General features: G+C 46.4%; 1 protein-coding gene across 1 annotated transcript in view; it reads right to left on the bottom strand.

The window, feature by feature from the left end:
- Positions 1-1,785: 1,785 nt before the first annotated feature.
- Positions 1,786-24,432, bottom strand: part of LOC120928304 (mast cell protease 1A-like) — a 33,962-nt gene continuing 11,315 nt past the window's right edge. The window contains exons 2-5 of the mRNA XM_040339405.1: positions 23,608-23,749; positions 21,925-22,066; positions 15,413-15,673; positions 1,786-2,034 (exon numbers count right to left, since the gene is read on the bottom strand). Coding sequence (XP_040195339.1) covers positions 1,876-2,034; positions 15,413-15,673; positions 21,925-22,066; positions 23,608-23,749 — 704 coding nt within the window. The 3' untranslated portion in view covers positions 1,786-1,875. The remainder of the gene's footprint in view (positions 2,035-15,412; positions 15,674-21,924; positions 22,067-23,607; positions 23,750-24,432) is intronic.

The following is a 24,432-nucleotide window of genomic DNA, read 5'->3' as shown; positions in this document are numbered from 1 at the left end:
GCATAATAAACCAAAAAGTTATGTCTATAAAAAACACAAAATGTGCATAAGTGCACGCAGAATGCATGTAATAACAGGCATCATAAATGCATGTTACTGCAAACCGCATATAGCAGGCACAAGGCATGTACACTATGGTGCACTAAGGAGAGGTTGTCCTTAGTGCCTAAAATAGGTCTGAAAGAGCCTAAGAGTTCCTTAAAGCGTAATTCGACCCAAAAGTGGAACTTCCGCTTTAAATACGCGTGACCTCCTGACATGCCACATTTGGCATGTCATTTTTTTGGGTGGGGGGGGGAGCGGGTACCAAATTTTGACAGATACCCAGCTTCCACTGCAGCGCCAAGCGGAAGTTCACCTCTTCCCCCTTCCATCCTGCAATCTTCTGGGACATGTCACAGGTCCCAGAAGATTACTTGGCCATTCAAGACAGCGTAGCGTGACTCGCGCATGTGCAGTGTGCGCCCGAGTGTGGAGTCGCAAGCTGTCACAGCTGCGCGCCCACACTTGCAATGCCGGTGCTGCAGAGAGGAAGGGGGAGAGGAGCGGGTGCTTCGGGCGGCTGCATTGTTGGACCATGGGACAGGTGAGTCAGCAGCTATACTTTTAAATGGGTTGAACTCCGCTTTAAAGCAGAGTTAAAATCTCTCAATCAACATTAAAGCGGTCCGCTTTGTGATTTTTACCTACAGGTAAGCCTATATTAAAGATTACCTGTAGGTAAGATGAATATCTCCTAAATGTGCACCGTTTAGAAGATATTCAGTCGGTGATGTCACCGACGCATTCGTTCTGAAGGTCCGGCATACCGTGACAGACCTTCAGAGCTTCATGCCAGAACCGAGGGCTAAAGACAGAATAAAGACGGGGGAAGGTGACAGCGCACAGCTGGAGGGCTTAATTCTAAGGTAAGCATACTAGCATTATGTAATTGATTTACAGGTGTAAACTGCTGCGGTTTACTATTGCTTTAACTATTTTTAATCCTTATGCTGCTAGCCTTGGTAAATAGATAGGAAAGTATATTATGTGTACTTGTTTTAAACTTCTTATTTTTTATTTCTTCAGTTGCTTCCTGGATTCTGGCCTAGGCTAAAATGATGTTATTCTTCCCAGGAGTCTTCATGGGCATTTTTTGGGGAGGATTTCTCAGCCAAGCATTTCTGAGCTAAGGGCAGATGTATTCCAGGAAGTATGAATTCTACATAAAGTATTTGCCCTTACTCAAGATGGCTGTAGCTAGGAATGCTGGGGGGTGATTTTCAAAGTGATTTCTCAACCAAATAAAGCATGGAGACATGAATGGATGGGTGAGCTGTCTCTGAATATTAGAAATGAATTAAATAGCATTTTCAGTTTATAGCGCTCAGATACAGTTAAATTGGTTGTAAACCCTTTACAACCACTTTTTGCTACAGGTAAGCCTATAATAAGGCTTACCTGTAGCTACCCCAGATATTTCCTAAACCTGCACGGTTTAGGAGATATCTCCTGTATCTGCATGTGCCAATGTCATCGGCACATGCGCACTGAAGCAACGGCACATATTCTTTGCCGTTGCTTCAGTTAGTGTGCCGTTACCGGCGGCTCCCGTGCACATGTTTGGGAGTGACGTCATTGTGGCTCTGGCTAATCGCGCCGGAGCCCACGATACCCGGAAGTAACTCCAAGAACAATGCTGCTGGCCGGAGCGGTGTACGAGGACTGCTGTGGGGGCTTTGATCTAAGGTAAGTAATTCATATGCTATGCATAGTAGCTCATTATGCCTTTGTCTAGCATTTTTTTTTTTTTTTTTGTGTGGGTTTACAACCACTTTAAGTTCTGCTTTAAATGCATCTGCTAAACATTTTAAAATAGCATGATTTTAAAGAGCCCTAAGACCATCTGCTAACAACATTATAAATCCAGCAGAGATGGTCCTCTGTAAGACGAGCAAAAACACTTGCATCTCCAATCAGGCCACATGGAAAGACTCCAAATGATGTGATTCCTCTGAGCACTCCATTGCAGATCAATGGACCTCCAGCATCTCCCTGGAAAAAAATTACAAATATCAATATATCAGATAAGGCTGAAATATCTTGTGATATGCATAGTGCCTTGCTCTTAAAGGTAGGCTAAATGTTTTTGGCTTTACTGTACTCAGTGGAGTGATTTTTTTATATTTTTTGGCCTGGTCAGGTTTTCCTAAGGTCAGTAGTTGATTGCGCAACCCTGGGTAATTGACCAACTACTGTATATGCATATTATAATGAATCCCACTGTAATGGAGTAGCAGAAATATATAGCAGATAAGTCAGGCAATTATTATCTGTCAGTGTATGGGACTGATCAAATCAAGGCACAATTGAACAAGGACTGCAGCTTCCCAAACCTGTTAGGGGAGAGAAAAAGGACAAAAAGCAATAAGAAGCCCAATCCATTCTGCAGTTAAATCTTTATTACAGAAGAAAAGTAACAACCAACCATTGCACTCACATGTCATGTGGATGAATCACAGAATGTCATACATTCTAGCCAGTGGCATCTCCAGCTTTCATATTTAGGGGGGCACATGGGGGGACAGGGACAATAGTAGGGGGGCCAACTATAAAATGCAATTATATATATATATCCTGGGGCCATTTACTACGATTAGGGATGAGCTTTGAGTTCGAGTCGAACTAATGTTCGACTCGAACATTGCCTGTTCGCCTGTTCGGAGAACAGCGAACAATTTGGGGTGTTCACAGCAAATTCGAAAAGCCGCGGAACACCCTGTAAAAGTCTATGGGAGAAATCTAAAGTGCTCATTTTAAAGGCTAATATGAAAGTTATTGTCATAAAAAGTGTTTGGGGACCTGGGTCCTGCCCCAGGGGACATGTATCAATGCAAAAAAAAAGTTTTTTCCGGGAGCAGTGATTTTAATAATGCTTAAAGTGAAACAATGAAGCAGAAATATTTCTTTAAATTTCGTACCTGGGGGGGGGGGGGTATAGTATGCCTGTAAAGCAGCGCTTGTTTCCCTTGCTTAGAACTGTCCCTGCACAAAGTGTAATTTCTGAAGGAAAAAAAAGTAATTTAAAATCACTCGTGGCTATAATGAATTGTCGGCTCCCGGCAATACAGAGAAAAGTCATTCATAAAAAAAAAAAAAAAATGCGTGGGGGTCCCCCCAAATTCAATTACCAGGCCCTTAAGGTCTGGTATGGATTTTAAGGGAAAATCCACCCCAAATTTAAAAATGGCACGGAGTTCCCCCCCAAAAATCCACATCAGACCCTTTATCCGAGCACGCAACCTGGCAGGCGGCAGGAAAAAAGGGGGGACGAGAGAGGGCCCCCCCTTCTGAACCGTACCAGGCCACGTGCCCTCAACATTAGGAGGATGCTTTGAGGGGTCTGTGACCCCTCAAAGCACCATGTCCCCATGTTAAGCGGGCCATACACGGATTGAAATTAAGCCAATTAAGCAGAGACCAGCCATAGTCGGGTATGGGCTAGCTGGTTTTACACAAGTCAACCTATTAACCGACTTGAGTACAACCAGCCTGTCAGGTTTTTCCCAAAACAATCAGTGCTGCCAGCTATAGTTAGCAATACTAATCATTTAATTCACAGGCAGAACACAATAACACTGCAGGAGTGATTCCCCCATCCACAGATCAGCAGGTGAGAGGGTGTGTGGGGACAGGCTGGGAAGAGATACTAGTCAGTGGTTGGGTAGGCACTGGCTAGTAGCAGAGCCAGATACACAGGTTACATATGCCACGATCATTAGAGCGAGAGCAATAATTCTAGCACTAGACCTCCTCTGTAACTCTAAACATGTAACCTGTAAAAAAATGTAAAGCATCACTTAGTGTACAAAAAAAATTGTGCTAACTTCAGTATTTTTTTTTAATGAATGAAAAAAATTGCTGCGCAAACACTGTGTAACATAAAAAGTTGTAAAGACCACAATTTTATTCCATAGTGTGTCTGCTAAAACAATATGAGCTAGATTCACGTAGGACTTACGCCAACGTATCTTGAAATACGCCGCGTAAGTCAAAATGTGCGCCGTCGTATCTGTGCGCTGTGCCCACAGAACTAGATACACCATAAAATAGGCTTCTTCTGACCGACGTAACTTTCCTACGCCGGCGTATCGTAGGCGCATATTTACGCTGGACGCATCTTGCGCTCCCATATTATTTTCTATTTAAACATACAAATGAGCGAAATATGGCGATTCACGAGCGTACATGCGCCCGACGCAGGCTACGCGAGGTGCGCGTAAGTTGTACGTCCGGCCTAAAGTTACCCCTTATAAAGCAGGGGTAACTCAGCAACAGACGTGCACAGGTCAGCTGGAGAGCAGCTACAACAGAACCGTTACGAATGAGCTGAGCAACCCCACTTGCAGGACAACACATTAGTATGCCAACATGCCAGGGGCAGCCATGGTCATAGCACTACTACTGTGTCCGCCGGCACGTAGGAGGGCACAGGAGAGGATATACCGAACGCGCCTGAACGTCTTTGGCATGGGTGATTCTGAGGTGTTTCGCATCTTCAGATTCAGCCCTGATGCCATCCTGGAATTAGCCACAACCCTGCATGATGACATCACCAGCAAGACACAACGCTAACATGCAGTGCAACCACTGGTCAAGGTACTGGCAACACTGCCTTGCCAGTGGATCATTTCAGCGTACAAGTGGCGTCGTGGCTGGGATGTCACAATCCAGCATGAGCAGATGTGTGCACCAGGTTGTCCCCGCAATCCTCAGACGCATGTCCCACCACATCATCAAACCTACCCATGAGCATCTGCGGCGGAAGGCAATGCAGGATTTCTACAGCATTGCTGGATTCCCACGCACCGTGAGGGCCATTGATTGCACACATGTGGCACTACGGCCCCCCCCGTGACACAGAGCACATATACCGTAATCGTAAGCAGTGGCATTCCATCAACGTACAGGTGATAGCCGATGCCCAATGCCTCATATGGCACGTCCATGCCAAACACCCCGGGGCCAGCCACGGCAGCTACATATACCATCAATGCAACATCTCCACAGAATTCGAACAGAACGTGTACGGGAACAGCTGGCTGGTTGGTGAGTTACATGGGAGTCAGGCATGACTGTCCGACCCCATGAAGCAGACATCACGAGGGGAACATGCACGACTAACATCCTCCTGTCTTTTCCCTTCCAGGTTACTCGACATATGCACTTGGGCCCCATCTCATGACTCCATACCGGGATCCCCAAACCAGAGGAGAGAGAAACTACAATGCTGCACACATACGTACCCGTGCAGTGGTGGAACGCACATTTGCCCTCCTGAAGTCCCGTTTCCGATGTCTGGATACGTCTGGGGGGGCCCTATTGTATTCCCCCAACTTCGTGTGCCAGATCATCGGTGCATGTTGCGTTCTGCACAACTACGCCATGAGAAAGGGCCTGGAGATTGACATACGTGATGACCTGACACCCCAACCACCCAGTCCCCCACTAACCAAAGCTACCCCGTCTGCTGAGGGAAGCGCAGTCAGGAGTTGCCTCGTGGAACGCATTTTTGAACGTTAAACACAAACATTCATCATGGCACAAGGAGAATGCACGCATGCACACCACTGTGGTCCCTAGCTCACACACACCACATCCACCTCACTTTGGTGTAGCCCAAGTCCACCATGCAGGACTCGGGAGCAGCAACGCTACGCCAAGGCACCAAGAATGTTGCTGACCATTCATACACCATTCACAGGGTCGTGGGGATAACTTCTCCCCGACGACCCAGGGTGACACCCCTTGCTGGCAGGAATGTCACACCCACATTCACACACCAGTCACACTGTAGCCTGCACTCCTCACCGTGTGCAGGAACTTAAAAAAAAAAGGGTTCATGCCATTGGCAGCCATGGCATGCCCTTATCTGAGGACGGCACATCCTTCTGTGGACGTCATTTAAAAAAACGAAACAAATCATAATCTGAGCAAATAAAAGAAAAAGCTCATACTCTGAGCAAAATTTTTAAAAAAAGAGCACTCATCTGCTCTGTCGTGGGCCAAGCCTGGTGCCATGGTTGCCACGGCTCTGGCTCCTCAGTTGTCTGGAGGAAGCCTCGGCTGGGGGGGTGGGGCATTAGGAGGAGCATCATCCCCTGCTCTGTCACTCCTGGCAGGTGGTGGCTGCCTGCCCTCCATTGCAACAGCGAGGCGGGTGAGCACCGTGTTGGTATGAGCAAGCATCCTCAGCTGGCGGGTGGTGTTGGGGTGCTGGTGCCGCCTGGTCTGCCTCCCCTCCGCCTCCACAGCAACAGTGTTGGCCTCTACAGCCACTGCCAACCTCCTCACCTCCGCCGTGAGGACTGCTGTTGCGGCCTGCTGCTCCCCCATGCAGGTCACCATGGCAACGCAGTTTCCGCTCACATCCTGCAGGCTGTCAGAGATGGAGCTGCTCTGACCAGCCTGCTGGGTGAGGGACTGCTGCACAGCCAATGCGCAGGCAGCCTGGGACTGGGCCGAGGAGGCCAGGCTATCTGCTACACGCCGCAGGTCACCCACCATAGCACCGATAATGGCGGGTCTGCCGGGCCTGCTCCCTCTGCAGCCCTTCTTGGAGGGCTCCGGGTACACCCCTGGTCTTCCGTAGAGCCTTCCTGGGCGAAGGAGAGGCTTGGGCCCGTCCAGTATATGACACAAGAGCAAAGCTTAAAAAGCCCTGGTCTGGTGAAGCAACAACAGGAGAAAAAGGATAAGAAAGCAGATAATAAAAAGACCTTAACCCCAAAAATAGGGGAAACACCGGACGTATCGAGGGAGGAAGTAACCACGGAAAGCGAGTCAGAGATAAGCAGGATGGAAGATTAGCTAGCAGATGCACACATTCCAACAAAAGGGGACATTTCTGAGATGCTACTGTGACTTGAAAGTGCGATTAAAGGAGAAATCCACACATTAAGAACTGACCTAGGACATTTACTGTCAAGAGTGGAGGCGATAGAAGAGAGGTCAGATAAACAGGATCAGGAGTCAAATAATTTAGGGGAACAAGTTACACAGTTACAATTAAATCAGAGAAGTATTCTATACAGGTTGGAAGACCAGGAAAATAGAAACAGAAGACAAAACTTGAGAATTTGATCAATCCCAGAGGTAAAGGGGGAAGACCTGAGAAAAATTATGAATGAAATATTCATCCCTTTGCTGGTCAGAGCGCCAGAGGAATCGCTAAAGATCGAGAGAGTCCATCGAGTAGGAAAATCCAACAACGCGGAAGTAGTTAGGCCGAGAGACGTAATAGTGACGTTCCGATATTAGGAGTAACTGAGGTGCGCAGATGGGTGGACCAGCTATCCCAGTGGGGCCAGGCCGGCCCTCCCTACCCCCCGGGGGGGGAGGGAAGGCACGATTAAAGTCCCACCTCAGGGAAAGTGAACCAGTGGACCATAGATGGTTCAGAGGCCATCAGGGGGAAAAGAGGGGGGGAGGAGGGATGGGGGGGAGAAGAGGGAGGGGAGGGGGTGTGGGAGGGAGGAGTGATGGGAGGGGGAGAGGGTGGGTGCTACCTTACTGTTTTAGTAAGAAATGTAAACAATCCTACCTGGGACGCTGGGGAAAATAATGCATTGGACAAAAAAAAAAGAGTAAAGAGAGGTCGAGATGTCAGTAATTAAGTTTATGTCTTATAACGTCAGGGGACTTAATACCCCCATCAAGAGGCATAAGATATTAAGAGAGCTTAGAAGGAATAGAGCGGAGGTAGTATTCCTGCAGGAAACGCATTTGACCTTGGAATCCAATGTTAAACTATATTCTTCAGATTTCCCGACATGGTATTATGGTGATACCATTTCAAAATGAGCAAGGGGGGTGGCAATAGGATTTGCAAAAGGAGTCCGTTTTACACTGGAGGACAGGATGATGGAAGCAGAGGGGAGATTTAGTTTTCTGAAGGGGAAGTTAGGGGAGATGGAGTATATATATGCCCCCAATGCCAACCCAATTAAATATTTCAGTGATATTCTAGGGAAGCTGAAGGATTTCAAGGCAGGAAAGGTAATCTTGATGGGAGATTTGAACTTCTGTATAGAGCCTGAAGTGGATAGTACTTCCCGTGTACGGGGGACAAACAACGCTCAGCTAAAAAAGATTAAAAAAATAATGCATAGAAGCCAGATGGTTGATATCTGGAGAATATTGCACTCAAAACAGCGGGACTATACGTCCTACTCCCCTGTACATGGGATGTACTCCCGTATGGACTATATCATGGTAGAACACAGTTTGTTGGAAATGATAGTGGACTCGACCATAGGAATCGCTTCACTTTCGGACCACGCTCCCGTGAGCCTGACAATGCACATTCTTGGCCATCAAAGGCCATTTCACACTGAATGAAGAATTGATATTAGATTAAGTAAGCCTAGAAAGGGTGAAAAGCGAGTTGAATTATTATTTTAGGACAAACGATACAGGAGACTCAAAGGCAACTCTATGGGAAGCGCATAAAGCTTTTATTAGAGGGATCTTGATTTCCGAGGGGGCCAGGAAGAAAAAAGAAAGAGGCAGTAAAATTAATAATCTAATTGAGGAAATACTTAAAATTGAACAAGAACATAAAATTGAACAAGAACATAAAAAAGGTGAAGCAACGGGAGCTCTACCATGATTTAGTTAGAAAAAGAGATGAATTAAAAGAACTTTTGGAACAAGAGACCAGAAGGAAGTTAAATGTGATTGCAAAAGAAAGGTATTTGTGGGGAAATAAATCTAGTAAACACCTAGCAAGAATGGTTCAGAAAAAGAAAGCCAGAAACTATATAGATAAAATTTAAAATGTGAAGGGGGAGATGGTTCATTCAACAAAGGACATAGCAGAAACCTTCAAAAAGTACTACGAGGGGATGTACTCTGTGGAGCAGATGAACTGGCGTTTAGGGGAGAAAAAGATTAAAATAAAAGAGTTTTTAGAAGGGGCAAAATTGCCGAATATCGGACCAACTGAAAGATCGACCCTGGAGAATCCAATAACTGAGGAAGAAATTAGGAGAGCGCTGGCAGGCTCAGCTCCCGGTAAAAGCCCGGGTCCCGATGGGTATACAACGCTCTACTTTAAAAAGTGTAAGGAAATATTGATTCCCAGATTGTGTCAGTACTACAACGGTCTTGGGAGTGAATATGAAATGAGCAGGGATACCCTAGCCGCCACAATCATAGTAATTCCGAAGGATGGGGGAGATGACAAGCTATGCTCCGGGTACAGGCCGATCTCGCTGCTTAATGCGGACACTAAGCTCTTTGTAAAGGTGTTAACAGAAAGGCTGAAAGGACTGATGAACACACTGGTCCATCCGGACCAGGTGGGATTTATCCCAGGAAGAGAGGGGAGGGACAACGGGGTGAGAGCCCTGCTACTCCTTAGAAGGATGAAAGAGGATGGGTCCCCAGGGCTACTCCCAGGGCCGGACTGGCCCACCGGGATAGCGGGAAAATTCCCGGTGGGCCGGCCACCTGGCTGCTCCTGGAGGCTGCTGTAAGGGCAGCAGCTCCTGGAAAAAAAATGGCTGCGGCCGGGCCGACCTACATGCAACTGCGCATACGCCAGCGCAGTTCCCGAAGCTAGCCGCGCTCGGGAAAGCCCGTACACGCTCGGCAGGTTTGGCAAAGGCGGGCGCATGCGCAGTGACACGACGTCGCCGAGCGGCACCATTTTTAAAATTTAAGCAGCAGCTCCGAGATCGCCGGCACCACTCAGTGAGGTAGGTCTCGTCTGACGTGTGCTGTGCCTCTTCCTACGTCCCCTCCCTGCAGCGTCTGTGTGGCAGTAGATAGAGCTGCTGCAATGATTTGGCTATTGGAATCGATATAGCCATTCCCAACATATCGATTCCAATAGCCAAATCATTGCAGCAGCTTTATCTACTGCCACACAGACGCTGCAGGGAGGGGACAGCTTTAGCCATTCCCAACATATCGATTCCAATAGCCTCTGACCTGTCCCCTCCCCGCAGCCTCTGACTTCCTGCCCCCCTCCTCAGGCTTTGACCTCCACAGCCTCTGACCTCCTGCCCCCCCCTCTGCAGCCTCTGACCTCCTGCCCCCCCCCCTGCAGCCTCTGACCTCCTGTTCCCCCCTCCCCAGCCTCTTACCTCTTGTTCCTCCCTCCGCAGCCTCTGACCTCCTGTTCCCCCCTCCGGAGCCTCTGACCTCCTGCCCCCCCCGCAGCCTCTGACCTCCCGTCCCCCCCTCCACAGCCTCTGACCTCCCGTCCCCCCCTGCAGCCTCTGACTTGTCCCCTCCCCGCAGCCTCTGACCTCATGCCCCCCTCCGCAGCCTCTGACCTCCTGCCCTCCCCTCTGCAGCCTCTGACCTGTCTCCTCCCCGCAGCCTCTGACCTCCTGACCCCCTCCGCAGCCTTTGACCTCCACAGCCTCTGACCTCCTGTGCCCCCCTCCACAGCCTCTGACCTCCTGCCCCCCCTCTGCAGCCTCTGACCTCCTGCCCCCCCCCCTTTGCAGCCTCTAACCTTCTGTCCCCTCCCTGCAGCATCTGATCTCCTGTCCCCCCTCTGCAGCCTCTGACCTCCTGCCCCCCCTCTGTAGCCTTTGACCTGTCCCCTCCCCGCAGCCTCTGACCTCCCCTGTGCCATCTGCAGCCTCTGACCTCCCCTGTGCCATCCGCAGCCTCTGACCTCCCCTGTGCCATCCGCAGCCTCTGACCTTTCCTGTCCAATCCGCAGCCTCTGACCTCTCCTGTACCATCTGCAGCCTCTGACCTCCCCTGTACCATCCGCAGCCTCTGACCTCCCCTGTACCACCTGCAGCCTCTGACCTTTCCTGTACCATCCGCAGCCTCTGACCTCCCCTGTACCATCCGCAGCCTGTGACCTCCTGTCCCCCCCCTCCGCAGCCCCTGACCCCATGTCCCCCCCTCCACAGCCTCTGACCTCCCCTGTACCATCCGCAGCCTCTGACCATCTCTTGTCTTATATCAGGTCTGGAGAGCAGTTGAGAGTGGGAGTGCCGCCAGGATGAGGGTAAAGAGAGAAGTCAGACGTGTATGGACTGTGGAGAGGAAACTATGGGATAAAACCAGAGCCACAAAGCTGGAGCTGACTGACTGAGCCCCGCACGGTGTACCTGAGAGGAGGTCAGTGACGGCACCACCAGGTCAGTCTGGGGGGGGGGGTCAATACAATATTGTAAGGGGGCACTGATCTAAAGGTTTTCCCCTTATATCAGTAAACCCCCTTACATTAGAGTTCACTTTCTGCGGAAGGTGGTCTCTGGTCACCAGAGTCCTCCCCGCATTCCCAGAGTTCCCCTTTACATCATAGAGTGCAAGGGGGCACTCTGATGTAAAGGGGAATGCAGTGGACTCTGATATAAGTGGGGTCTCTGGTCACCAGTGCCCCCCTTTATATCAGAGTTCAACCCCTTTCACACTAAGGCGCTTTGCAGGTGCTATAACGCTAAAGATATCACCTGCAAACGCTCTAAAAGAGCGGCTCCTTACACTCCTCCACCGCTCCTGCCCATTGAAATGAATGGTCACCGCAGCTATACCCCCGGCAAAACGCATGATGTTATGATGTTGGACTGGTATAATAATGTTATGGGGCTAGTATGAAATTATTTTCAGGGCTGGTTTTTATTCCCAGTCCGGCCCTGGCTACTCCTGTCGATTGACGCTGAAAAGGCGGTCGACAGGGTAGACTGGGGACTCATGACTCAAACCCTCGAAGCCATGGGCTTTGGGCCTAGACTTTTAAAATGGATTAAGACACTGTATCACCTCCCAACTGCAAGGATTAAAATAAATGGTAAGCTTTCCCAAATATTTATGATGAAAAATGGCACGAGACAGGGGTGCCCCTTTTTGCCCCTTTTATTTGTGTTGTCCATAGAGCCCCTCCTGTCCAGCATTCATAATAGCCCAGAGGTGAAAGGGATCAAAGTCAATGAAGAAGAGCATTAGCTATCCGCATTCGCCGACGACGTTCTATTTTATATTGTCAACCACAGAACGTGAATCCCGAATCTACTAAAAATACTTAAACAGTATGGCGATATTTCGAACTTCAAAATTAACGTTACTAAGACGGTCATCCTAAATGTAAATAATAGCAAGACAGAGGAACGGGCCCTAAGGACAAAGTTTAGGTTTCCTTGGCAGAAGGAACTCAAATACTTGGGAATCAAATTAGCTAGTTCAACTAAAAAAGTGTACGAAATTAACTATATCCCTCTACTGGACGAAATTAAAATAGAAATAAAAAGGGTAATCAACAGACCTTTTTCCTGGATAGGCCGAATAAATTTCCTGAAAATGGTTCTCCTCCCTAAAATTCTTTACAAATTTCAGATGATACCAATTACATTGCCAAAACCCTATTTTAGAATTCTTAAAAGTTTGATAATGAATTATATTTGGAAGAATAAAAAACATAGAATTTCCTTCCTGGTTTTAAAACAAGAAAAAAAACACACGGGTCTTGCGGTCCTGGACATTAGAAAATGTTATGAAGCAGCGGTGCTGTCGAGGGTTGTGGAGTGGGCCAGAGTCAACAAAGATAAGAGATGGGTGAAGTTAGAAAACGCACTGTCAAAGGCTGAATTAGGTAGTATAATTTGGAACCCCCCTTAGTTTCGAGCACTGGCAGAGAACACTCACGAAGTAACACGGAATGCACTAAAAATATGGGACACACTACACAAACAAATTGATAAGGATTATAATTCACCACTCATTGAGTTAAAGGATAATGAATATTTTGCACCAGGAAAAAATACAGTAGGTGGGAATTGGATAAAAAAAGATAAAGCACAGTTAAGGGATGTAATAAAAAAAGAGAAAATAATAACACTACAGGAGCTTAAACTCAACGAAGATTTAATGATAATTGATGAATGGAGATACTGTCAGCTATGCCACTTTGTCCAAAAGCTTCCACAACCATTAAGGTCAGGGGATCAGCTCTCCGTACTGGAGAGATTATGTATCTCAGAGAACCCTAGGGGTATCATATCAAGGCTTTATGAGATACTATTAGCAGTGGATGAGCGGGAGGTGCCTCCATTCATCAAAAACGGGGAACGGGAGTTAGGATCACAAAAGGATAAACACACAATTGGGAAAATGTTGGGGCTGACCCACTCCTCAGCCATTGACAATAGGACCGCAGAGACAAACTATAAGTGTATAACGGGCTGGTATATAACACCTGACAAATTGAGTAAATTTAAAGAGGGCCAGTCAGCCGACTGCTGGAGGGGCTGCAAGTCCCCGGGTACCATGGCCCACCTATGGTGGGAATGCCCTAAAGTGAAAAAGTACTGGGAAAAAATCCTAGGATTTATAAAGATATCACCAGGAAGGAAATAAAGAATGACCCATGGACTGTACTTTTCCATGGAGGTGGGGAAGCGGTAAAATCTTATAGAGATTCTCTGGTTCCACATCTCCTAAATGCAGGCAAAAGGCTGATTCCCAAAAAATGGCAGGAGGTGGAAAGCCCATCTACGTGGGAGTGGATTGATTCGGTTGAGGAAACGTATAACATGGAAGGCTTAAGGAATAGCTTAGAGGAAGGTAAAATAGCCCATAAAAAAGTGGGAACAGTGGAGGGAATTTAAGAAATCGTGGAGTTATGCGGAAAATCTAAGGCCCCGTACACACGGTCGGTTTGGTCCGATGAGAATGAACAAAAGTTCATTTTCATTGGACCAAACCGACTGTGTGTATAGGCTATCGGTCTGGTTTCCTTCGGTCCAAAATTTCTAAACATGCTTCAAAACCGAACCAATGGACCGCTGCCCCATCGGACCAAACCGATGGTTAGTACAGAAAAGCATCGGTTCAAAACCTGCGCATGCTCAGAATCAAGTCGACGGATGCTTGGAAGCATTGAACTTTGTTTTATTCAGCACGTTGTGTGTTTGACATCACCGCGTTCTGACCCGCTCGGATTTTGGACTGATGGTGTGTACACATATCAGGCCGTACGGCCACTACAGAGGTGAACCGATGAAAACGGTCCGACGGGCCAGTCTCATCGGTTTGGTCCGACCGTGTGTACGGGGCCTAAGGGTATAAACCCAGCAGGGGCCGAGGCAGGAAGGATATAAAGACGGTAGTAAGTGTAGTAACGGAGAGGTAGCAAGGGGAGGGACGGGAGGAGAGAGGGAGGGGAGCAGGAAAAAAACGGTGTTGTAGTTTCTTTGTTTATTTTTTCCCCAAATGTTTGTAAATAGAAATATTTTTTGTACCTTTTTTTTGTACTGTAAAATCTTTGACTGGAAGGAGAGAAAGAAGTGAGAAGGGGGGAAAGAAAAAAAAAAGGAAAGAGAAAGAAAGAAAAAAAAAAGAAGAAGAAAAAAAGAAAAGACAAATAAGTATTAATGGAATACCACAAATGATGCCCACTCTTTTGGTGGAGTCTGAAGTGGTAAAAAAAAAAAAGAAAAAAAAACTGTGGCAGGATGGACTAATCTGTATTTGTCATACACCTGTTCAGGGGTGCTTTTTTGATATAACGCACACTATGGCCCGGATTCACGTAGAATCGCGTATCTTTGTGCGGGCGTAACGTATCCTACGTTACGCCTCCGCAACTTTGACAGGCAAGTGCCGTATTCTCAAACCAAAGTTGCGGCAGCGTAGCGTAAATAGGCCGGCGTAAGCCCGCCTAATTCAAATGTGGTAGATGTGGGCGTGTGTTATGTAAATTTTATGTGACCCCACGTAAATGACACTTTTTACGAATGGCGCATTCTTCAAATTAACCCGCAAGAAGCCAATGCTTTTGACGTGAACGTAAATGACGCCCAGCCCTATTCGCGAACGACTTACGCAAACGACGTAAAATTTTTAAAATTCTACGTGGGAACCACGTCCATACTTAACATTGGTACGCCTCATGTACGCCTCATATAGCAGGGGTAACTTTACGCCGGGAAAAGCCTAACGTAAACAACGTATCTGTACTGCGTCGGCCGGGCGTACGTTCGTGTATTGGCGTATCTAGCTGATTTACATACTTCTAGGCGTACACGCCCCTAGCGGCCAGCGTAAATATGCAGTTAAGATACGACGGCGTAACAGACTTACGCTGGTCGGATCTAATACAAATCTATGCGTAACTGATTCTAAGAATCAGGCGCATAGATACGACGGCTCGGACTCAGAGTTACGACAGCGTATCTGGAGATACGCTGGCATAACTCGTACGTGAATCCGGGCCTATGTTTGCAGCACTTTTTTTGATTGTTATATTGTGTTAAATATTTTGTGCATATTGGATTGAAAGCTGCAGCGATATTACACAACAATACAATTGTATTTATTGTATTAATACTTCTGGGGTATTGTATGTTTGTATGTCTGTAGCGTTGAGTTGGGCGATTAAAATAATACAAATAGTTACATTTACCTTGCAAACATCTTTCTTTTCAGGTCCTACAATGGTACACAGCATTTCATTAGTTATTTGATATTTCTTCTTCCATTTTCTGCTACATTTCGCTCTGTTGAGAATGGTGACATTGACTTCCATTAACTTATCAGCCAGTCTGCTATTTTCAATTCTTCCCCAGCCAGCAGTTTCACAGACTGTTCCATCTGCAACATCTTCATATGTCTTTGGCAATATTGTGTAATTGACATATTTTTCCAGCTTTGCCTTATTTGCCAGCTGAAATGAATAAAAAATAGATCTGTCCATTATAATGGTAAATCATACAATGAAGTTGCTATGTTTTGCTTTAGAGCTGTGGTTTGGTATGTGTAGCCTAGTGGGTGATTCTACCTGGTAAATTAAATGAATCAATAATCAATGATAGGTATAAATAGAAGATAAATTATGGTGTAGCTGAGTGACCATTCACTGACCATGCTCAAATGCAGGCGTATGCCCCTTTTAACTCCCATTTCCCACAACTCACTGGGTTCCTGAACACAACCAGGGATTAAAAGTTGTTCAGCTTTCCTCCTTCAGCAGCTCAGAGAGGACATACCTGGTGAAGAGTTAGCTGGGCAAGTGGGGGCTCTCCACTGTCAGAGCCAGTGTGTGAGCAACTAAATTGCATGCAGCTTCTTCAAAACCTCCAGATATTGTGGGGAGGTCCTTAATTGCTACCAGGGCTCTCCATTTCCAGTGGGTATTTGATCCCTCCGGCTGTTAACCTGTGTTATGAAAACTATCCTTGACTTGACTGAGAGGGATGTTGTTTAATCACAAGTCGTTGTTTGTGTTTTGAACTGTTTTTCAAAAGTAGTGGATCAGAGCTAGACACTCTGTTGTTATAGGGGACTGGAGAGACTAAACTATGCATGCATGCCATCACTGTTAAAATGGTATATATAGATGGGCAGACCGACAATGAGACAGAGAAAGATAGATAGAAAGATAGATAGAAAGATAGACATGTAGCATCCTCTAGAGAGTAGGTAAAACATAGTTTAGCTCATGGTTAATAGAATCTGGATCAGGGTTTACAGTTTTTGTGTTAATGCTGAATGACTCATGCAGGAAAGACTCTGGTGCCTCCCCCTGGGTCTGGAAGTTTGGGAAAACTTCTAGAGGTTAGTGGACAGAGGCCAGGAGGGATAATCTGCATACTCAAGGGACTTTGGCCTATCCCCAGGTATGTGGGCCTGGCAGGGTGGCTAAATAGTCCTTAAGTCATGCTGGCAGGAGAGTCAGGTGGAAGATGGAGATGGAGTGCTGAGGAGACTGTCGGTGGTCTTGAGGGACCCCCTGCTGGGGTGGTGCTCTACCTCGGGCAAGGGCTCGGGCTGGTTTGGGAGGATCCTGACAATAAAATGCAGTTTGGCGGGAGTCTTTCCTGAGAGGCAGCGGGAGCAAGATGGACAGTGTGAGTACTACAGCATGGTCAGACAGTGACTTACAAGGGGATAGACTGCCACTTGTAACAGGTCTCTCTGGAAGCGGGATGCCTAAATCTTCCCTAACCCTTCCCTAACCCTAACCCTGCCCTAGGAGATCTCTGTAGCAGTCAGGTAGACTGATGGAGAAGCAACCAAGTGGGCTGGCATTTCCTGTGGTTGATAGAGCTAGGATGATTGTCTACAGTAGGGTTGGAGGTACTCCAGGATGCAGTCTACAACATGTTGTGCTACCTTCAAAGGGACTGAGAGTTCTTAGCCCTTAAGGGGCTTTTGCTTTTCTATTGGAGACTGTCAGTTGACAAGAGGAATCAATCAGAGTTGTACATAGTAAAGGAGAGGAATCAATCTGAGTTGTACATAGGGAGGAAGTTGTCCCTGGATTTGTTGCTATCAAGTTGGGCATCCCATAATTCCTATTCCCCATCTAAGGTATTACCCCTAATAAAACAAAAAAAACAAGACAAAGACTGACCCTTGTGTCTGGAGAAAGTGTGGCAAATACTTGTTGCCTGACTGTGTAGGAGTGGAGAACCCAGGCATCCGCAACCCCTACGGGTGTAGTGCTACAGATACAGTGCCCTGAAAAAGTATTCATACCCCTTGACATTTTCCACATTTTGTCATGTTACAACCAAAAACTTAAATGTATTTTATTGTGATTTTATGTGATAGACCAACACAAAGTAGCACATAACTGTGAAGTGGAAAGAAAATGATAAAAATAAATATATGAAAAGTGTGGCGTACATTTGTATTCAGCCCCCTTTACTATGATACCCCTAACTAAAATCGAATGGAACCAATTGCCTTCAGAATTCACTTAATTAGTAAAATCTCATGTGTCACTTTGCAATGTGGCCGATAGACTACAGTTTGTAATGAGAAGGAACTCCGCTCCCTCTGGTGGTCAATTGTTATACTGCCACCACTTGTTCGGTTTTATTATATCACAACAATGCATTATGGAACTTAAAGTACAGGGAGATAAAGACTCCATTGCCTTGGGTGTTTAACAGACTACGATGCCCACAGTGCTACTGTGCTACCCAAAGTGTATTGCATCATACACGGCCTTCTGGGAGAAGCTACTTAAAGGAAGGAGAGGCGTGCATCGGCCTCTTGGGACGTCGACTTCTAGCAAGCAGGAAGTCTGTGCTGAGGCCTGCTTCAAGGAAACCTAGGCTATCAGAAGCTTGGGCCTACAGTCGCCAATGCAGGTCGCCTATCCTGAGGGGAGAACCCTTGACACAGTGTTTGGCCTACGTTCCATGGCAACCAGGGTCGCCTGTCCACCAGCACTTTGTGACAGCTGAGCAGAGGATCAGAGACTGCCAGTTGCGGAGAGGCAGAGAACTGGGACACCACAGACGGAGCATACCAGAGAGTCGAAGCCTCATTGGGTGAGAAGGGCATATAATAACTGTATCGCAGGAAGGTGGATCGTATAGACTCGCCATTGTTGTTTGGAGGTTAACACGCCACGTGCAGGGATACATTGCATTCGGCAGTGACTGTGTATTAAAGGAATTGTCGCTTGTGTCGCCAACACGCCATATTTACTTTGAGTGTTTGTTTCCATTTTCTTTATCCCTATTGGATTACAAATTGTTAACGTGCACCAACTAATGCTAGCGAAGACTTCAGTTAACTGGAAGGAACTATTATAGGAGTCTGACTAATTGAGCTATCATAGTAGGACACGTGTCCAAGAACTGCACGCTAGGGGGAGCTAAAGAGTTAAAGACTCATATACATAGCATAATTATTTTATACTCAGTATTGTTGTTCCTGAGAGCTGGGTGAGACCTAGTGGAGAGGAACTCCAGTGGTTGTATTGCATTGAGGAAACCCCTCCACTGCGTTCTTTCACAGGTCTGAATCATTGGTCTGTGTTATTTAAACCTGTTCTTAACCTTCATCATTGACACTTGCAGGGCCCTGTAAGGAGTCAACTGTGGTTGTTTAACTCTGTTTTTGTTCTTCTCTCTACCAAGCAAACACTTCTTGGTTAAACTGCATTTTGTGTGGAGCCTTATCTATTACCATTTAAACAGGTGGTCAGCACAAGGTAAAAACATTCAATTGGATTTTATCACTGTTTGATATCATTGTGGTTCCCAACTGCCAGTGGGTTCCACAATTATTGTGTAGTCCAGTTGTGCCAAGGGAGGGTTCGAGCCAAACTTCTGGGGTTGAGAGGCAGAGCGTAGACCCAAAATCTAAACCAGCAGCTCCTACAGGGTAGTGCTACATCAGTATAAATACAGCTGTTCTGTGAAGTCCTCACAGGTTTGGTAGAGAACTTTCATGAACAAATAGTATCATGGAGGCCAAGGAAAACACCAGACAGGTCAGGGATAAAGTTGTGGAGAAGTTTAAAGTAGGGTTAGGTTAAAAAAAAATATATATCCCAAGCTTTGAAAATCTCATGGAGCACTGTTTAATCCATCATCAATAAAATGGAAAGAGTATGGCACAGCTGCAAACCTACCAAGACATGGTCATCCACCTAAACTGACAGGCCGGGCAAGGAGAGCATTCTTCAGAGAAGCAGCCAAGAGGCCCATGGTAACTCTGGAGGAGCTGCAGAGATCCACAGCTCAGGTGGGAGAATCTGTCCACAGGACAACTATTAGTTGTGCACTCCACAAATCTGGCCTTAATGGAAGAGTGGCAAGAAGAAAGCCATTGTTCAAAGAGAGCCATGAGACGTCCCGTTTGCAGTTTGCGAGAAGCCATGTGGCTGACACAGCAAACATGTGGAAGAAGGTGCTCTGGTCAGATGAGATCCAAATATAACTTTTTGGGCTAAAAGCAAAACACTATGGGGCAGATCCACAAAGATATTACGCCGGCGTATCTCTTGATACGCCGCATAATTTCAAATATTGCGCGTCGTATCTTTGTTTTGGTATCCACAAAACAAGATACGACTAGATCCGACAGGCGTACGTCTTAGGCCCCGTACACACGACCAAACATGTATGCTGAAACTGGTCCGCGGGCCAGTTTCAGCATACATGTTCGGTCGTGTGTGGGCGCGAGCGGGCCGAATTCCAGCCAACATTTGCCCGCCGGGCCTTTTCCCAGCGGACAAATATTCCTGGACGTGTTTTAAAACCGTCCGCTGGAATCCTGCCCGCTCGGACATGTACGGTCGTCAGTACAGACCTACCTTACATGTCCAGGCGCCCGCCGTCCCTCGCATGCGTCGAATGACTTTGACGCATGCGTGGAAGCCTTTAAATGGCAGGCCCGCCCACGTCTCCGCGTCATCGCCGCGTCATCGTCGCGGCGACGACGCGGACACGCCCCGCGTATTGTTTACGCGCGGACTTCTGTACGATGGTGTGTACAACCATCGTACAGAAGCCCTCTGGCAGACATGTATGGTGAAAACGGTCCGACGGACCGCTTTCACCATACATGTTTGTTCGTGTGTACCCGGCCTTAGTACGCCGTCGGATCTAAGCTGCAACTTTTCGGCGGCCGCTAGGTGGCGTTTCAGTCGAATTCCGCGTCGAGTATGCAAATAAGCTAGTTACGGCGAAACACGAACGTATGTCCGGCCGGCGCATTGTTTTTACGTCGTTTGCATTCGGATTTTTCCGGCGTATAGTTAAAGCTGCTATTCTGAGGCGTACTCAATGTTAAGTATGGCCGTCATTCCCGCGTATAATTTTGAAATGTTTACGTCGTTTGCGTAAGTCGTTCGCGAATAGGAATTTGCGTAGAATGACGTCACCGTCGTAAGCATTGGCTGGTTCCGGTTTAATTTCGAGCATGCACACTGGGATACCCCCACGGACGGCGCATGCGCAGTTAAAAAAAAACGTTGTTTACGTCGGGTCACGACGTATTTACATAAAACACGCCCCCATTACTTCCATTTGAATTCCGCCCCCCCTACCGCCGCCAGAGATACACTACGCCGCGGTAACTTACGGCGCAAATTCTTTCAGGATTCTAAAAAAAAAAGATAAGTTACGGCGGCGTAGCGTATCTTAGATACGCTGCGCCCGGCGCAAAGGTACGTGGTGTGGAGGAAAACTAACACTGCACATCACCCTGAACACACCATCCCCACCTTGAAACATGGTGGTTGCAGCATCATGTTGTGGGGATGCTTTTCCTCAGCAGGGACATCAAAGCTGGTCAGAGTTGATGGGAAGATGGATGGAGCCAAATACAGGGCAATCTCAGAAGAAAACCTGTTAGAGTCTGCAAAAGACTTGAGACTGGGCCAGAGGTTCACCTTCCAGCAGGACAATGACCCTAAACATACAGCTATGATTAAACACTAGGAATAGTGTGAACATGTCAGCTGTCCAGTTTACTGTGGCTTGTAGTGCTGTTTTATTTTTACTAATAAAGGCAACGATTGTTCGGAGTGTGGCTGTCCAGAAAAATATTTTCTTTTCTGCCTTGCTACATGCATTGCCTGCACCTGTGGTTTCTGTGAGGTGGATCATGATCAAAACTTTCCCTACCTGGAGCGGCTGCTTCTCTTTGACACGAAACATAAAGCCAGAGCTACAATGCAATGGTTTAGATCAAAGCATATTCATGTGTTAGAATGACCCAGTCAAAGTCCAGAACTAAATCCAATTGAGAATCTGTGGCAAGACTTGAAAATTGCTGTTCACAGACACTCTCCATCCAATCTGACAGGGCTTGAGCTATTTTGCAAAGAAGAACGGGCAAATATTTTACTCACTAGATGTGCAAAGCTGGTAGAGACATCCCAAAAAGAATTGCAGCTGTAATTGCAGTGAAAGGGGGTTCTACAAAGTATTGACTGAGGGGGGCTGAATACAAATGCACCCCACACTTTTCACATATTTATTTGTAAAAATAACTGAAAACCATTTATCATTTTCCTTCCACTTCACAATTATGTGCCACTTTGTGTTGGTCTATCACATAAAATCCCAATAAAATACATTTACGTTTTTGATTGTAACATGACAAAATGTGGAAAATTGCAAGGGGTATTAATACTTTTTAAAGGCACTGTAGATAGATAGATCATACCTGCAAAAGCTGAATGTCATTATGGAAGTTTTTCCTGTTAAAATCTTCATGTGTGATAGATCTTTTTACATCAATAATCTGTAAATGAGATCCGCAGTCTCTGTAATGTGCACCCAGGGTCACTGTGGTTTTATTTTCAGTTCTGGAAACAAGAGGTTAGAAAAATTAGCTTCATGTGTAATATAAGATAGTAAACCCCAGCATACCTTGTTTAAAAAATAATATAGGTGGGCATAAGTCAGGTATAGGTGCCCTTGCCTTTCCTAATTTTATAGTCATATTACTCTTTAAGCCCGGGGTGCCCAACCTTTTGAAGAGCAATGGCCACTTAAGCGACTTGGTAATCGGTCGTGGGCCGCAATGAGCAGAGCGGGTGAATGGCAGCCCACTCTACTCTATAGAACCCACTCTACTCTTTTTTTTGCGGATATTTTTCCAGGTAGGCTTTTGTAAACAGACTTCTTCTCCACTTCTCTCCACTCCTTAGGCCTTGTACACACGGTCGTTCCAAACCGATGAGAATGGTCCGACGGACCGTTTTCATCGGTTCATCGCTGAAGTGGCCTGATGGTCTGATGTGCGTACACACCATCGTTCCAAAAACCGATCGGGTCAGAACGCGGTGACGTCAAACACACGACGTGCTGAATAAAACGGAGTTAAATGCTTCCAAGCATGCGTCGACTTGATTCTGAGCATGCGCGGGTTTTGAACCGATGCTTTTCTGTACTGACCATCGGTTTGGACCGATCGGGCAGCGGTCCATCGGTTCGGTTTTGAAGCATGTTTTAAAATTTTGGAACGAAGGAAAACAGACCGATGGGTTATACACACGGTCGGTTTGGACCGATGAAACTGAACGTCGGTCCATTCTCATCGGTTTTGTCCCACAGTGTGTACGGGGTCTAAGAGGTGAATGGAGGGTCTGATTGGGTTGGTTTGGACTGACTGTGTGAAGGGGGCCTAAGGCTGCTTTCACTCTGATGCACTGTTGTTTACCTACACCACGAGTGCAGCACAGTTCACCTGTGGCTTTCCTGCAGGTTATCTGCACTTTTCCATAGACTTCTGTTAAATCCTGTAGGTGTGGTGCATTTTCAGAAAGCACACCAAACTCGCAGATAAAAGAAGTCTATGGCTCAGTGCAGGTAACCCACAGGTGCACTGTTCTGCACTTGTGGATCAGTTTAAAAGCAGCCCAGTAACCACTGCAGAACAGATATGCCCATATATACACTGTGATTTTAGTAATAAACTGACCTTTAATAACAGTATTCTATTCTATTCCATCCCAGAGCTGGAGGTCGCGGGCCACATCAGAGGGCTCCATGGGCCACATGTGGCCGCCGGGCCACTGGTTGGGCACCCCTGCTTTAAGCTATAGTCCATGAAACATAACAAATTTTGAAATAGGCAACTCATAAGTCTAGTTGTGTTAACACAATAGAAAGTCCCATTCACCCTGAATTTCATGCAGAAGAACGCTCCTATACTCCTTTCTAAATATTTGTATTTTTGCACCTAAGCATGGATTTTGTACCCTAATACAGCCAGTCTGCCGGTCAATCAGATAAAGATGTTGATAACCTATAGATTGTCCTGTGTGTGTGTCCTGCAACCACTATGCAGTTGCACCTCTTCTTTACGGACATGTTAGCTTACAAACAAAAAAATAATACTTACAAAATACAATGGGCAGCAGTTAGAATCCAGTCATCTTTAATTAAAATGCCTCCACAGAATGATTTCCCAGAATGTACTATGGCCATGTAAGGTCTGGAGTGTGGCTTTGCTTCTCTCCCTCCTACAATTCCAGAACAGACATCTAGACAAAAGAGTTATTACTGATCACCATTTATGAATTAAAGTGTGCACATGAAAGAGCTGAGCTTCTCTTAGTACTCCTAACCACAACTTCTATTATATAGACAACTCCACAGAAATAACGGACAGTTCAGATTTTATATGTACAGATAATTATGACAATGCTAGATTGTTCATAGCAATACTATAGTCTAATTGTGGAAATAGTGTTTCAGTAGGCCTCTAAATCTCACTCGTAACTCACATTTGAACACACACACAATGAAATTCCAAGTTTACACATGGTTTTTGTATTAGCCTTAAAGTGGAGTTCCACCCATAAATATAACATTACATCAATAGTTTTAAAAAAATGTCATTAGTCCTTTAAGAATTTTTTTTTTTTTTTTTAGATGTCTTCAAAGTGTTGTTGCTAGGCAGAATAGTTAATCTTCCCACTTCCTGCACCTAGGTGCTTAAGCTTCATAACCTACACCGCACAGACTCCTGGGAATGTAGTGGGTGTAACTTTTCAGGAGTCTGTGCACTCCCCAGTCTCGAAGAATCATGTGACTTGGACAGCACAGGTGCTGAAACCTGATCTGAAACCTAATACACTGCTTGTGCAGCACTGAGCACATGCGAGATCTGCAAGGCTGAAATCCAGGAAGTCATACAGTCTGGCTTCATGATGCCCACACTTAA

Source organism: Rana temporaria, chromosome 1 (assembly GCF_905171775.1).
Source record: "Rana temporaria chromosome 1, aRanTem1.1, whole genome shotgun sequence".
In the NCBI taxonomy this organism is placed as follows: Eukaryota; Metazoa; Chordata; class Amphibia; order Anura; family Ranidae; genus Rana; species Rana temporaria.
The sequence above is the reverse complement of the archived record's forward strand: the minus strand, read 5'-3'. Positions and strand labels throughout refer to the sequence as shown.